General features: G+C 40.2%; 1 protein-coding gene across 15 annotated transcripts in view; it reads right to left on the bottom strand.

Annotated features, from left to right (window-relative positions):
• Nucleotides 1–15,372, bottom strand: part of ptprt (protein tyrosine phosphatase receptor type T) — a 415,083-nt gene that overhangs the window by 76,507 nt on the left and 323,204 nt on the right. For 8 of the 15 annotated variants that reach the window (XM_046310949.1, XM_046310947.1, XM_046310956.1 and 5 more), the window contains one exon: nucleotides 10,238–10,270. The exons of the other annotated variants lie outside the window; for them this stretch is intronic. In XM_046310949.1, the coding sequence (XP_046166905.1) occupies nucleotides 10,238–10,270 (33 nt within the window). The remainder of the gene's footprint in view (nucleotides 1–10,237; nucleotides 10,271–15,372) is intronic. 15 annotated transcript variants of the gene reach the window in all.

Here is a 15,372-nt window from a genome sequence, read left to right as displayed (position 1 = left end):
TGAGAGATGGAATTGTCTGAACAGACAGTGGGTGGCTGGGAAAACAAAAATAGGAGAGTAGGGATGGGAGGAGGAGTGGGAGTAAGAGGAAGGGGGTATGTTTTAATGACATACTGTTCAGCCATTCTGTTTAGTGAGATGGAAAGAGAAAGCGATGCTACTGTTGACACTGACTGCTTTAGGAACTAAATCAAACCTGAGTGTTGAAATTAGAGTAGGCTTGCGTGTGTGTGCATGCATTCTGTTGGATTTCTCTAGGAAGGGTTCTTTTGAGAGGTAGAACAATCACAAATGACATGCAGCGAGTAGTGAGGAGTTAGCAAGCAGAGATGAGACTGAAAAGCAGATGGTATCTGTTGTTTCTTTAAGGGTTTGTAGTTCCCAAACGTGTTGACATCAGATATATCAAAGGAGTAAATGTGTGACAAATACCTACAGCATTCAGCACAACACTAGTCTGTTCATAATAAGCAGCAATGTGTTTAGCATAGTCTTTTTTTTAATACAATTTGATACCCACTTACTACACAAACAATGATGTGCATTTCTTTTTTAAGGGGAAGTTCAGGATTTTACAACTTCCTCAAACGAAAAAGTAGTTTTCTTTAAACAGGCACAAACTTCAGCTAACTTTAGTCACCGGTAGCTAACAATCAATGGAAGTGATAGGGGCAATTGTAAAACAATTTTTAAATAGCCAAATCACCTTCATGCAACATCAAACCAAATATAGAATTGATTTCAGTTGACGTGGCCATGGAATTTTGACAATTGCCCTTATCACTGGGAAAAACCCAGTGGTGGTTAAGACGTGTCGATATCCAAGGTCTTAAAGGATATAATCAACATAATAGTACTGCATGTCAGACATAGTATACTGCAGATATAGTATACTGCAGTGTACTGCAGTCAGATATAGTATTTGATTCAATGGAAAATTAGCCTTCAAACCTTTCCACTGTTTGACAGTCCTGTTAATAAGTTTGCGGTCACTTAGAAATGTCCTTGTTTTTGAAAATAACATCAAATTGATCAGAAATACAGCGTAGACATTGTTAATTAATGATGTAAATGACCATTGTAGCTGGAAACGGCTGATTTTCTATGGAATATCTACATAGGCATACAGCATCCCGGAATCGCCTCTTCACTGGTGACGTTGAGACGGGTGTTTTGCGGGTACTATTTAATGAAGCTGCCAGTTGAGGCCTTGTGAGGCTTCTGTTTCTCAAACTAGACACTCTAATGTACTTGTCTCCTTGCTAAGTTGTGCACTGGGGCCTCCCACTCCTTCTATTCTGGTTAGGGCCCGTTTGCGCTGTTCTGTGAAGGAAGTAGTACACAGTGTTGTATGATATCTTCAGTTTCTTGGCAATTTCTCACATGGAATAGCTTTAATTTCTCAGAACATTAATAGACTGACAAGTTTCAGAAGGAAGTACTTTGTTTTTGGCCATTTTGAGCCTGTAATCGAACCCACAAATGCTGATGCTCCAGATATTCAACTAGTCTAAAGAAGGGTTTTCTAATGATCAATTACCCTTTAAAATTATAAACTTGGATTAGCTAACACAATGAGCTTTTCCTTCAAAAACAAGGAACTTTCTAAGTGACCCTAAACTTTTGAATGGTATGTTTTCATCCACAACATGAGACACATTCATATGTCGGGTATACAGATACTGTCTGGCCTTAATTTGTTTTCAATGGGGCTCATTTATCATTTCCATAAAATACTCTATGTAAAATTTGTCCTCCCAATTTGTTCAGCTCAAAACATAAAACTTCAATAGTGATGAAAACCTTGTTTCAGTTATATTCCACCCATGTCTGGATTATACATTTAATTAAAAAAAACAAATGGCACTTTTATTGATACACGTGATCTAGCACGTGTATCAATAAAGGTAAATGGCAAATATTAACCATGTATGTATGCTGTCTATATTGCTTGTAATAGATTTAAGTCATCTAAGAATTAATTACGTAAATTGCTATGGCAGTATTGTTTTAAAAACAATAATATTATGGGTCCATCAGACCTGCGAACATTGGGTGCATAACAAAAACGAACACCACACAAGGGTTAAGACATGAAGGTCAGTCAATACGGAAAATGTACTTCAAAGTTACTTAAAATGCCGTCTTAAAAACCATCAAGCGCTATGACAAAACTGGCTCTCATGAGGCCCACCACAGGAATGGACAACCCAGAGATAACTCTGCTGCAGAGGATAAGTTCATTAGAGCTACCAGCCTCAAAAATTGCAGCCCAAATAAATGCTTCAGAGTTCAAGTAACAGACACATTTCAACATCAACTGTTCAGAGGAAACTGCATGAATCAGGCCTTCATGGTCAAATTGCTGCAAAGAAACCACTACTAAAGGACATCAATAAGAAGAGGCTTGCTTGGGCCAAGAAACATGAGCAACGTGTGTTTTGGTCTGATTAGTCCAAATTTGAGATGTTTTGTCTTTCTGAGACGCAGAGTAGGTGAACGGATGATCTCCGCATGTGTAGTTCCTACCATGAAGCATGGAAGAGGTGGTGTGATGATGCTTTGCTAGTGACACTGTCAATGATTTATTTAGAAATCAAGGCACACTTAACCAATATGGCTACCACAGCATTCCGTAGTGATACACCATCCCATCTGGTTTACGCTTAGTGGGACTATCATTTGTTTTGTTGTGTAAGGGCTATTTGACGAGAGGGAAAGTGATGGGGTGCTGCATCAGAAACTGGCCTCCACAATCACTCAACCTCAACCAAATTGAGATGGTTTGGGATGAGTTGGACCACAGAGTGGAGGAAAAGAGCCAACAAGTGCTTAGCATATGTGGGAATTCCTTCAAAACGGTTGGAAAAGCATTCCTTATTAATCTGGTTGAGAGTATGCCAAGAGTGTGCAAAGCTGTCATCAAGGCAAAGTGTGGCTACTTTGAGTCTACATTTGATTTTTAATCGTTTAACACTTTTTTGGTTACTACATGATTCCATGTTATTTCATTTTTTATGCCTTCACTAGTATTCTACAATGTAGAAAATATTTAAAATAAATAACATCCCTTAAAATGAGTAGGTGTCCAAACTGCTGACGAGTACTGTATGTTCATGCAAAAAAAGGCAGGGTAGTCAAAAACATAACAGAATTGTTCTGTGTTCACTCTATGGAGCTGGAAACAACACTGAAATTGTGAAAATTATAATATACATTTGAGTGTAAGAGCATTCCGGTCTTTGTCCTGTTGGAAAGTAAATCTGAGAACCTGCTTCAGACTGCAAACAACCTTAGACTTGGGAGAAGATTTACAGTTGAAGTCGGAAGTTTACATCCACTAAGGTTGGAGTCGTTAAAACTTGTTTCTCAACCACTCCACAAATTTCTTGTTAACAAACTACAGTTTTGGCAAGTCGGTTAGGGCATCTACTTTGTGCACGACGCAAGTCATTTTTCCAACAATTGTTTACAGACAGATTATTTCACTTATAATGCACTGTATCACAATTCCAGTGGGTCAGAAGGTTAGCTACACTAAGTTGACTGCCTTTAAACAGCTTGGAAAATTCCAGAAAATTATGCCATGGCTTTAGAAGCTTCTGATTGGCTAATTGACATAATTTGAGTCAATTGGAGGTGTACCTGTGGATGTATTTCAAGGCCTACCTTCAAACTCAGTGCCTCTTTGCTTGACATCATGGGAGAAATCAAAAGAAATCAGCCAAGACCTCAGAAAAAAATTGTAGACCTCCACAAGTTTGGTTCATCCTTGGGAGCAATTTCCAAACATCTGAAGGTACCACGTTCATCTGTACAAACAATAGTACACAAGTATAAACACCATGGGACCACGCAGCCTTGGTGCAAAAAGTGAAAATCAACCCCGGAAGCAGCAAAGAACCTTGTGAAGATGCTGTTGGAAACAAGTACAAAAGTATCTATATCCACAGTAAAACGAGTCCTATATCGACATAACCTGAAAGGCCGCTCAGGAAGCCACTGCTACAAAACCGTCAAAAAAATGCCAGACTACAGTTTGCAACTGCACATGGGGACAAAGATCATACTTGTTAGAGAAATGTCCTCTGGTCTGATGAAACAAAAATAGAACTGTTTGGCCATAATGACCATCGTTATACTTGGAGGAAAAAGGGGGAGTCTTGCAAGCCAAAGAACACCATCCCAACCGTGAAGCACGGGGGTGGCAGCATCATGTTGTGGGAGTGCTTTGCTGCAGGAGGGACTGGTGTACTTCACAAAATAGATGGCATCATGAGGTAGGAGAATTATGTGGATATATTGAAGCAACATCTCAAGACATCAGTCAGGAAGTTAAAGCTTGGTCGCAAATGGGTCTTCCAAAAGGGCATTGACCAAGTATACTTCCAAAGGTGTGGCAAAATGGCTTAAGGACAACAAAGTCGATGTGTTGGAGTGGCCAACACAAAGCCCTGACCTCAATCCTATAGAAATGTTCAGGGCAGAACTGAGTGCAAGCAAGGAGGCCTACAAACCTGACTCAGTTACACCAGCTCTGTCAGGAGGAATAGGCCAAAATTAAATTCACACAACTTATTGTGGGAAGCTTGTGGAAGGCTACCCTAACCGTTTGAACGAAGTTAAACAATTTAAAGGCAATGCAACCAAATATGAATTGAGTGTATGTAAACCTCTGACCTACTGGGTGAAAGAAAGGTGATGAAAGAAATAAAAGCTGAAATAAAGCACTCTCTCTACTATTTTTCTGACATTTCACATTCTTAAAATAAAGTGGTGATCCTAACTGACCTAAGACAGGGAATCTTTACTTGGATTAAATGTCAGGAATTGTGAAAAACTGAGTTTAAATGTATTTGGCTAAGGTGTAAATAAACTTCCGACTTAAACTGTATGTTAATGCAGCGTGTCATCAGTTTATTTTTTTTTTAAATATAGAAAAAGACAATGCGACCTCATCCCAGGCTGGCAGCCCATTCCCTATATAGTCCAGGGCCCATAGAGCTTTGGTCAAAAGTAATTTACTATATAGGGAATAGGGTGCCATTTTGGATGCTACCACAAAACAAGGGCTGGTTAATGGCCCCAGAGTAATAGGCATCTGTGGATAAACACAAGGTCATGGAGTACCCACTCACTGGAACAAGTGGAAGAACTGCATAAATGCTTTAGCATCTATGAGCAACCAACCTCTTGTCTTTTAATGTACATTTTGCAAAGGTTTGGTTCAAGTGTCTATGTATGTAATGCTATGAACATGATCCTTTGTCTTTGTGTGTGTTTATGGCAATTTTTACTAGGATTGAATGTCAGGAATTTTGAAAAACTGAGTATAAATGTATTTGGCTAAGGTGTATGTAATTTTCAGAATTCAACTATACATTCCACCAAAGGTGCTTCTACAAAGTATTGACTCAGGGGTGTGAATACTTATGTAAATGAGGTATTTCTGTATTTGCAAAAAAAGTCTAAAAACACTTTTCACTTTGTCATTATGGGGTATTGTGTGTAGGCGGATGCGAAAATATATTTAATCCATTTTGAATTCAGGCTGTAAAACAAAATGTGGAATAAGTCAAGGGGTAGCAATACTTTCTGAAGGCACTGAACAACTTTAAAGGTTATACTATGTAAACATGACACAGAAATACCATCGCTGTATAAAAACATCGGACGCACATACACACTCGCGCACACGCTACGCATCCATATGAATTGTAAACATTTAATTATACCACGCACGCATGCAAACATGCGGTGACTGAATGGACACTTAACTCACTCACCATGTTGGGTGACCACATGTCCCGTATTGTGCCAGACAGTCCTGCATTTTGGCCCTTTGTCCCACAACCAATCAAGTCCCACATTTCATCAACAAATTAAAACATATAATTACAAAAAAATTTAGATTTGTCCCGTATTTCAGTCAGACATTCTAACCGGTTTCTTTTGCAGTCACGATATATACACGAGTGCACAAAATGTTATGAACACCTGCTTTTTCCATGACAGACTGACCAGGTGAACACTATGATCCCTTATTGATGTCAAATTCACTTCAAATCAGTGTAGCTGCAGGGGAGGAGACCAGTTGAAGAATTATTGTTAAGCCTTGAGACAATTGAGACATGGATTGAGTATGTGTGCCATTCAGAGGGTATATGGGCAAGACAAAAGATTTAAGTGCCTTTGAACGGGGTATGGTAGTAGTTGCCAGTCATACAGGTTTGCGCCAACAGCTGCAACGCTGCTGGGTTATTCAAGCTCAACAGTTTCCCGTGTGTATCAAGAACGGTCCACCACCTAACGTGGGGTGCACCTCAATATTACCAAGGTGTTCTTGATGTCCAGCACACTCAGTATATATCATAAAGATATGGTACTAGTGATGTTAAACCCTTCTCCAATCGTTGTTGAGATCTGATATTCTGTGCAGCGCAAGACTAGATGTAGGCCAATGTCATATGGTCAAACACATTTGTCAAATCCTTTTGGTCTAATGATGCATTTACATGTCGGAAATTCGAGACCGCAGAGTTAAAATGAACGGAAATGTACATAGCGCTTCCTATTGGTTGATTCTGGTACCTCCCAAATGGGAAACTTGGGATCCAACTCTTCCGCCTAGGTTAGTGAGTTTGAGTTTCCGACATGACATGAATGCGAATTCCAGCTAAACTTGGAGGACAGTTAACTATTTACAAAAAATGATGGGAGCTAAAAACGTAAGAAAATAGCCATATAAGGTGATTTTGTCCAACCTGTGAGGCTCTCCATGTGCATTAGTTGCTTATTCAAAATATGTGCTGCTACTTCTCACAATATGGCTTTCCTAATTATTTTACATTTCCTGAGACCAACCAGAAATGTTTCCTTTGCTAAATATTCCCAGATTTTCATAAAAACAGCCACACGTGGTCTGTCATTTCTGTATCACCAAATTTTGTGTGACGCAAAACACATTGTAGTAGCCTATAGGAATGCTTCAATTAGCTTGTTGGGTGCAGTGGTATTTCTCTGTGTGTGTGTGTGTGTGTGCGTGTGGGGGGGGGCTAAATTGTCCTGCGAATATCTTGCAAAGTCATCCCTTTGTCCGGCATTTTAAATGTGATCGCTCTAAGCCCATGACTGAATGGCCTTGCAGAGCATTCATCTGTAATGTTAACAGCCTACATTTGCACCAAGGCACCAATAAATTACTATTTGTATTTGGTTACACCGTCTTAATGTTCTGAAAGGTATATTGTCTGGACTAAAGTGGTATTGAATGTGAGGATTTGAAATTGGAAAAAATGAGTATTGGTAGGGATGGGATCTGCTAAGGAAGCGAGGCTGAAGTTCATAGTTTTGGAGAGGAGTCGGTGTGGGTGAGGATATTTAAAATACATTTTGTTACGGAGAAATATTACAAGGAGTGAAGTGCTGCCGGAGCTTGGAGGAGCAGCAGTCTAACTTTTTTCAATTTGAGAACTTTAACTACCACTAAAATTCCATCAAAAACAATAAAATCACAAACTAAATAAATATGTATAGCAGCCTAGAGGAAGGTAAATGGTGGTTTCTTCCCTGTCTTCTCTCTGGTGGTGGCGAGAATGATGAAGAACTATAGGCGACAGCAGAGGCCTATCAGAGGCTCCTTGGTGAATCAGAACGTTGAAAAAACATTTCACTCCACCGTGTGTCTGCCTTGATGTTCATGAAACTCCATGGACCCCTCTTGCACAGTGGAACCTAAAACGATATGTGACCACTTGGTTACGGTGACACCGTTCTGCCGAGGACTCCAAACCAGAGTGGCCACCGCAAAGCCCAAGTAGACTGCTTGGGATATTTAGCCTACATTGGCTACCGGTTGAGACACAGGGCCCGTTCTAGCTTGGTAAGGTATGTCAGGGTGGGCAATTGGAATTGGGCCAAGTTGAAGGTAACAATGCAATTAGGTTATAAACTCAGCAAAAAAAGAAACATCCCTTTTTCAGGACCCTGTGTTTCAAAGAATTCGTAAAAATACTAATAACTTCACAGATCTTCATTGTAAAGGGTTTAAACACTGTTTCCCATGCTTGTTCAATGAACCTTTAACAATTCATGAACATTCACCTGTGGAATGGTCATTAAGACCCTAACAGCTTACAGTCAGATGGTCACAGTTATGAAAACTTACAACACTAAAGAGGCCTTTCTACTGATTCTGAAAAACACCAAACGAAAGATACACAAGGTCCCTGCTCATCTGCGGGAACGTGCCTCAGGCATGCTTCAAGGAGGCATGAGGACTGCAGATGTGGCCAGGCCAAAAATGGCAATGTCCGTACTGTGAGACGCCTAACACAGCGCTACAGGGAGAAGGGACGGAGAGCAGATTGTCCTCGCAGTGGCAAACCATGTGTAACAACACCTGCACAGGATCGGTACATCTGAACATCACACCTGCGGGACAGGATGGCAACAACTGCCTGAGTTACACCAGGAACGCACAATCCCTCCATCAGTGCTCAGATTGTCTGCAATAGGCTGAGAGAGGCTGGACTGAGGGCTTGTAGGCCTGTTGTAAGGCAGGTCTTCAACAAACATCACCGGTAACAACGTTGACTATGGGCACAAACCCACTGTCGCTGGACCAGACAGGACTGGCAAAATGTGCTCTTCACGGACAAGTCGCGGTTTGGTCTCACCGGGGGTGATGGTCGGATTTGTGTTTATCGTCGAAGGAATGAGCGTTACACCAAGGCCTGTACTCTGGAGCGGGATCAATTTGGAGGTGGAGGTGGAGTGTCCGTTGTGGTCTGGGGCGGTGTGTCACAGCATCATCTGACTGAGCTTGTTTTCATTGCAGGCAATCTCAACGCCGTGCGTTATAGAGAAGACATCCTCCTCCCTCATGTGGTACTCTTCCTGCAGGCTCATCCTGACATGTCCCTCCAGCATGACAATGCCACCAGCCATAATGCTCGTTCTGTGCATGATTTCCTGCAATACAGGAATGTCAGTGTTCTGCCATGGCCAGCGAAGAGCCCAGATCTCGATCCCATTGAGCACATCTGGAACCTATTGGATCGGAGGGTGAGGGCTAGGGCCATTCCCCCCAGAAATGTCTGGGAACTTGCAGGTGCCTTGGTGGAAGAGTGGGTTATTTATTTTATTTATACGTTATTTCAGCAAGAACTGGCAAATCTGGTGCAGTCCATGAGGAAGAGATGCACTGCACTACTTTAGTAGACTGTTAGTTTTGATTTTGACCCCCCCTTTGCTGTTTTTAGTTTGAGATGCATGAATACACCACACCAAAAGCAAAGTAATAATAATACAAAAATACCAAAACCTTGAAATAATTACCATTGAAAACGAATTTCCTGCAATTCTACGTAGTAATGTAATGATTTATGTCACTACTAGGTCAATTGATTTGATAGCATGCTTAATCTAATTTGGCAATCGTTACAAATATATCTCCAAAAGTTAAGTGGCTCATCTGCTTGTTTGTCATGATTCAATTCATAGCATTAGATTATAATAGGATAGACTCACTATAACAAGCTTCTGGTTGAACCACAAAGACACAGACTCATGCCTATAGGCAGGTGAATAAATATGTGTGTGTATACGAGAGGCATAGTTTAGAGTAATGAACACAACACACTCACCCAAAAAAGTGCTATTGTGGTGAACACTTAATGAATCTGAATTAGTGCACCACTCCAAATAGGTTGTGACATTATTAGTGAAAATTACTAGTTTGTCATAGAAAGTGGAGCAGAGTTAAGCCTTCCTCTTGGTGGGTAAGTGCAGGTAAAGAGTAACAGTAGCTGCAAGGCCAGTTCATTGTTGCGCCAGGGGGGTTATGCAACGCAAAACAACAAAATATGAATGAAAACCCTTACTGAAAGGTGTACTTATAATGCAAGACATAAAATTCACTATATATTATTGCAGATAATGTATCTAATGTTCAACTGACAATGCATAGGAGGCTAGGTAAAACATATCAATAATAAGTCAACGAATAAGACTGACATTGAGAGTGGCATTTTGTACAATCACAGTGATGCAGAACAAAAGCTAGAAATCCAAAATGGTGCAATCGACAGTGACGGTCTGAGTATCAAAAAGTAATGGCCTCGTGAATTTTCGTGCATGTGTTGGACATGAATGACGTATCTGATCGCAGATGAGTCCCAACAAAAATGGTGAGGCACAATCTCAAGATGCGTAGCTAAAAATAAACATACAATACCCCACACTCAGAGTTCTCCATGTGTGTATCTCTCTAGCGGGCGCAGGCCAAAAGAGGAAGAAGATAAGAGAAGGGTGTGAGACTACTATTAGAAAAAAAGAGTGGACAACAGTGGTGGATTTCATTATGTCAATAACTGGTACAGATGATTTATTAAGACGTTTTGTTATACCAACATATAACGTATGTCTAGAGAGGAAGTATAGATATTACACCAACAGGCTAAATAGTCTATTTCAACTGGAAATGCATGCAGAGGAGTTCAGATGATTAGAATGATTGCGTTGACCCTAAAGCTTTCATTGGGATGAATCAGCTGAATAATGAATATTACACCTAACCTTATATGTTGATACAGTTGAAGTCGGAGGTTTACATACACTTAGGTTGGAGTCATTAAAAGTAGTTTTTCAACCACTCCACAAATTTCTTGTTAACAAACTACAGTTTTGGAAAGTTGATTAGGACATCTACTTTGTGACTGACAAGTAATTTTCCCAACAATTATTCACAGACAGATTGTTTCACTGATAATGCACTATATCACAATTCCAGTGGGTCAGAAGTTTACATACACTAAGTTGACTGCACCTTTAAACAGCTTGGAAAATTCCAGAAAATGATGTCATGGCTTCAGAAGCTTCTGATTGGCTAATTGACATTTCAGTGAAGTTTGTACCTGTGGATCTATTTCAAACTCAGTGCCTCTTTGCTTGACATCATGGGAAAATCAAAAGAAATCAGCCAAGACCTCAGAAAAAAACTGTAGACCTCCACAGGCCTGGTTATCCCTTGGGAGCAATTTTCAAACACCTGAAGGTACCACGTTCATCTGTACAAACAATAGTACACAAGTATAAACAGCATGGGACCACACAGTTGTCATACCGCTCAGGAAGGAGACGCGTTCTGTCTCCTAGAGATTAACGTACTTTGGTGCGAAATGTGCAAATCAATCGCAGAACAACAGCAAAGGACCTTGTGAAGATGCTGGAAGAAACAGGTACAAAAGTATCTCTATCCACAGTAAAACGAGTCCTATATCGACATAACCTGAAAGGCCGCTCAGCAAGGAAGAAGCCACTGCTCCAAAACCGCCATAAAAATGCCAGACTACGGTTTCCAACTACACATGTGGACTAAGATCGTACTTTTTGGAGAAATGTCCTCTGGTCTGATGAAACAAAATTAGAACTGTTTGATCATAATGACCATCGTTATGCTTAGAAGAAAAACGGGGAGGCTTGCAAGCTGAAGAACACCATCCCAACCATGAAACACGGGGGTGGCAGCATCATGTTGTGGGGGTGCTTTGCTGCAGGAGGGACTGGTGCACTTCACAAAATAGATGGCATCATGGAGGTAGGACAATTATGTGGATATATTGAAACAACATCTCAAGACATCAGTCAGGAAGTTAAAGCTTGGTCGCAAATGGGTCTTTCAAATGGACAATGACCCCAAGCATACTTCTAAAGTTGTGGCAAAATGGCTTAAGGACAACAAAGTCAAGGTATTGGAGTGACCATCACAAATCCCTGACCTTAATACGATAGAAAATCTGTGGTCAGAACTTAAAAAGCGTGTGCGAGCAAGGAGGCCTACAAACCTGACTCGGTTACACCAGCTCTGTCAGGAGGAATGGGCCAAAATTCACTCAACTTATTTTGGGAAGCTTGTAGAAGGCTACCTGAAACATTTGACCCAAGTTAAACATTTTAAAGGCAATGCTACCAAATACTAATTGAGTGTATCTGACATCTGACCCTCTGGGAATGTGATGAAAGAAATAAAAGCTTAAATAAATTATTCTCTACTATTATTCTGACATTTCACATTCTTAAAATATAGTGGTGATCCTAACTGACCTAAAACATGGAATTTTTACTAGGATTAAATGCCAGGAATTGTGAAAAACTGATTTGAAATGTATTTTGCTAAGGTGTATGCAAACTACCGACTTCAACTGTATATGGGTATGTGCATGATAATAAGATGGTTAGAATATGGCAGGGACTCTTTACTGGCCCAGCCATTTGGGATCAGAGGTGGCCACTCACAAATTAGCAGGTGAAATAAGCAAACAAATCTTCTAACTACATGCATAATTAACATGGGGGGCTTGGCTTGAAATATTAATTGGTTAAGTTAAATGTCAATTGAAGTGGCTGTACAAATAGTGCTCTTCCTCCACTTCAGCCATCTCAATCTAAACTGCCAAAGTCAACACTGGTTTCAAGTGGAGGAGAACCAGCTCTTCCACGCGCGCACAAACACACCGACTGGGACAACATGTGCACCTGTTCAAATGGAGAGAAGGATTGGGCCTAGTTGGTGTTGGTCTGGCACTCAACCACTGATTGCACATGAAGGTTGTCTGTGCATATACCATCACAAAACTGCAATGTGCGGATGTATTCTGTGATTTGTTATTACAATAAACCTCTACTTTATAATATATTTAGTCTGATGTTTTTAAAGAAAAAAAAACACAAGCCCCAAGAGAAAAATCTTTCAATTTCTACAATTCTCTACAATACTGTTGAGAAGCTATGTGGAGTAGTTTTGAGCGGTTAGCGAAATTCCAAAGCCACAAATGGTGAACATTCCATTGTCTCTGTCAAGTCCACATCAATAGAAAAAAGGGGTTACGATGAAATAACATAATATTGAAGTTGTGTGTATTTCTTAGTTTTTATTTGATGGCAGTAGTAGTCAGCCAGCCCATCTTTTGTTATCTGTGTGCGCCCCATACTGTACTGTCTTCAGTCATCCTGTTTAGCTAGCCTGCATAACTACGCTGCCGAGCTGTCTGACTAAATAATTTAACAAGTTCTTCAAAGTAGAAAAGACATACTCCCCTGTAGGTCTAAGCCCTTAGATCGCAATATCTACTAAGCTAACATATGGAATTGTTTTAAGGCGGTATAATTTAACCATTGGATTTTTAGGTATAAAAAAGGGCATTTACTACAAATTCATAAATGGCAAAACCAAAAGTATGATAATAAGGAACAAGGTTCTGAGAGACAATTTTGTAAAATGTAGACCAATGTTTGGTCACCTTTTGCAATTTTTACAGCCTGGTACTGGGTCACTTTCAGATGACTCCACTGAAGCTTGTGTGGTTGTAGAGCAGAACAACCGACATGTTCATGTTTGTGAGTGATATTGGTGACAGTTTGTAGGTCCAACGGTGCAGTCTGGACAGTTGGTTTTGTGAGAAGACCTCTTCGAAATGAGAATGTCCACGACAGAGTTCAGACAACTGCCGTAAAGCTTGTGGATATTGTAGAGTCAAACAACTGACACTGTCGTGTTCGTGAGAGTCTAACCTTTCAATATCAGTGACATACAGTATTATAGTCCATAGCTCATACAGTTCGGGTTGGACAGACAATTGTGACGATTTTCTTGTCCAGATCCTCCGCTTTCACAAGCCCCATGTCAATCAGCTCTAGAGGGGTTTAATGAAGGGTCTCTGTTCCTCTCTTCATTGTGTTGTGTGCATTCCTCTCCCATACGGTCTGTGTGTATCTAACCTAACATAGCAGGCGTAAAAGTGTATACGTCCAGAGATCTGTATATAATGACGAGAAGCTGATGTCGCCGCTCTAACAAAGGGAGTCGTTATCCTAAAGCCGGGAAGGAAGGCGACAAGCTTAGGGCCAAAATAAGCCAATAGAAACACATTGTTTTTTTGGGGGACAGATTTTGGCAACTGTGAAACCTCTAGTTTCCCCTATTCGTCTTTTTCGGAGCCAGGGGAACAAGCTGCAATGGATTATGGTCATTGTAGTTAATTACCAAGTTTCTGTGCTGAACTATGTTAAATATTTTCTTAATGAAAATGTATCTCCCATCATGGAGATGGCCCATCATCCGACGTATTTCTTGGCTTGATTTCTCTCGTGAATTATTTGTTTTCTCACTAGAGAAACGGTGATTTGGGCTCACAAAAAAAACTAAATGGAATTCAAGTAATTGAACCGACATTGGCCAATTAGTTGTTTAATAACCAGGAAAGAAATGTCATGTTAGTTAATCCTTAAGAGTCCATTGACGCACCCGTGTAACATCATACAACAATAATCTGCCAGTTTAAGCTTGAGATATAAGTATTTTTGCATGGGCTGTGTCTCAAACCCCCATATATCTGCCTTCCGCATCTACAGTGGGAGGTGACCGAGCTACAGCGGTGTTTGCCAGACCATGAAACATCCCGAAAATCTGTATTTTCACAAAAACTTATGTAGTGTCCGAACGACCACTCTATGGAATGACCACTGTATGGAAAGGGGAGACTCTGTTTTGCTCTACGACCTCCAGAAGACATCCAGAAGTGTCGGAGACTCGTCTGAAAGTAACCCATACAAACAAATGGAAGTATAAAGGTAGTTTTGTGCCAACAAAAATAAGGGGTTAAATATGTGCCCAATTTTTTCATTTATTTTTTATATATTTTTTGAACACTTTCTTAAATCACCTATAAAAAGGACAGACACTTCAAAACCTTATTCCTTATGATAGATTTTTTAAATGTCTTTTTTTGCCATTTATGAATGTGTTATTCAATGCGTTTCTATGGGCTATAGTAGAAAATGTCAACATTTTTTTACACCTAAAGGTCCTAAAATTCAAAATCAAATAGCTAAATGATCCATGGTATGACCATCTTAAAACAATTCCATATGCTAGCTTAGTAACCCCCCGCTCAACACTACTGTGGATTTCTACAACTCCCATCTTGTTATAGAAACAGTCGTTTTCTTAGTCTGATCACAATTTAAATAGACTCCCCCATGACCTTAATAATCCTCTTCTCAGTGCAGATACAAAATGCTACCGTTTTTGGAACTTTACCATTAATTTAAGGACTTGCACATTTGACAGTGCTGTAAGAGCCCTAAAGGTTCAAGCTACCGTGCAGGAAAACAGTCACCATTAAGTCTTTGCCTGTCCATTCAATTCATTCGTATGTTAGTACAAAAAGCTCTAAAACACGCAACACCGCTTTGAACGATTAAATGGACAGTGTATACTCGCTTCCAGCATGTTTTCACCACAAAAAAGTGGCTGAAAGCCATGTAAAACGCTGCAATTGTTAACTATCTATGATGCGAGAATGAAATATA

This window comes from Oncorhynchus gorbuscha, linkage group LG18 (assembly GCF_021184085.1).
Source record: "Oncorhynchus gorbuscha isolate QuinsamMale2020 ecotype Even-year linkage group LG18, OgorEven_v1.0, whole genome shotgun sequence".
Lineage (NCBI taxonomy): Eukaryota > Metazoa > Chordata > Actinopteri > Salmoniformes > Salmonidae > Oncorhynchus > Oncorhynchus gorbuscha.
The sequence above is the reverse complement of the archived record's forward strand: the minus strand, read 5'-3'. Positions and strand labels throughout refer to the sequence as shown.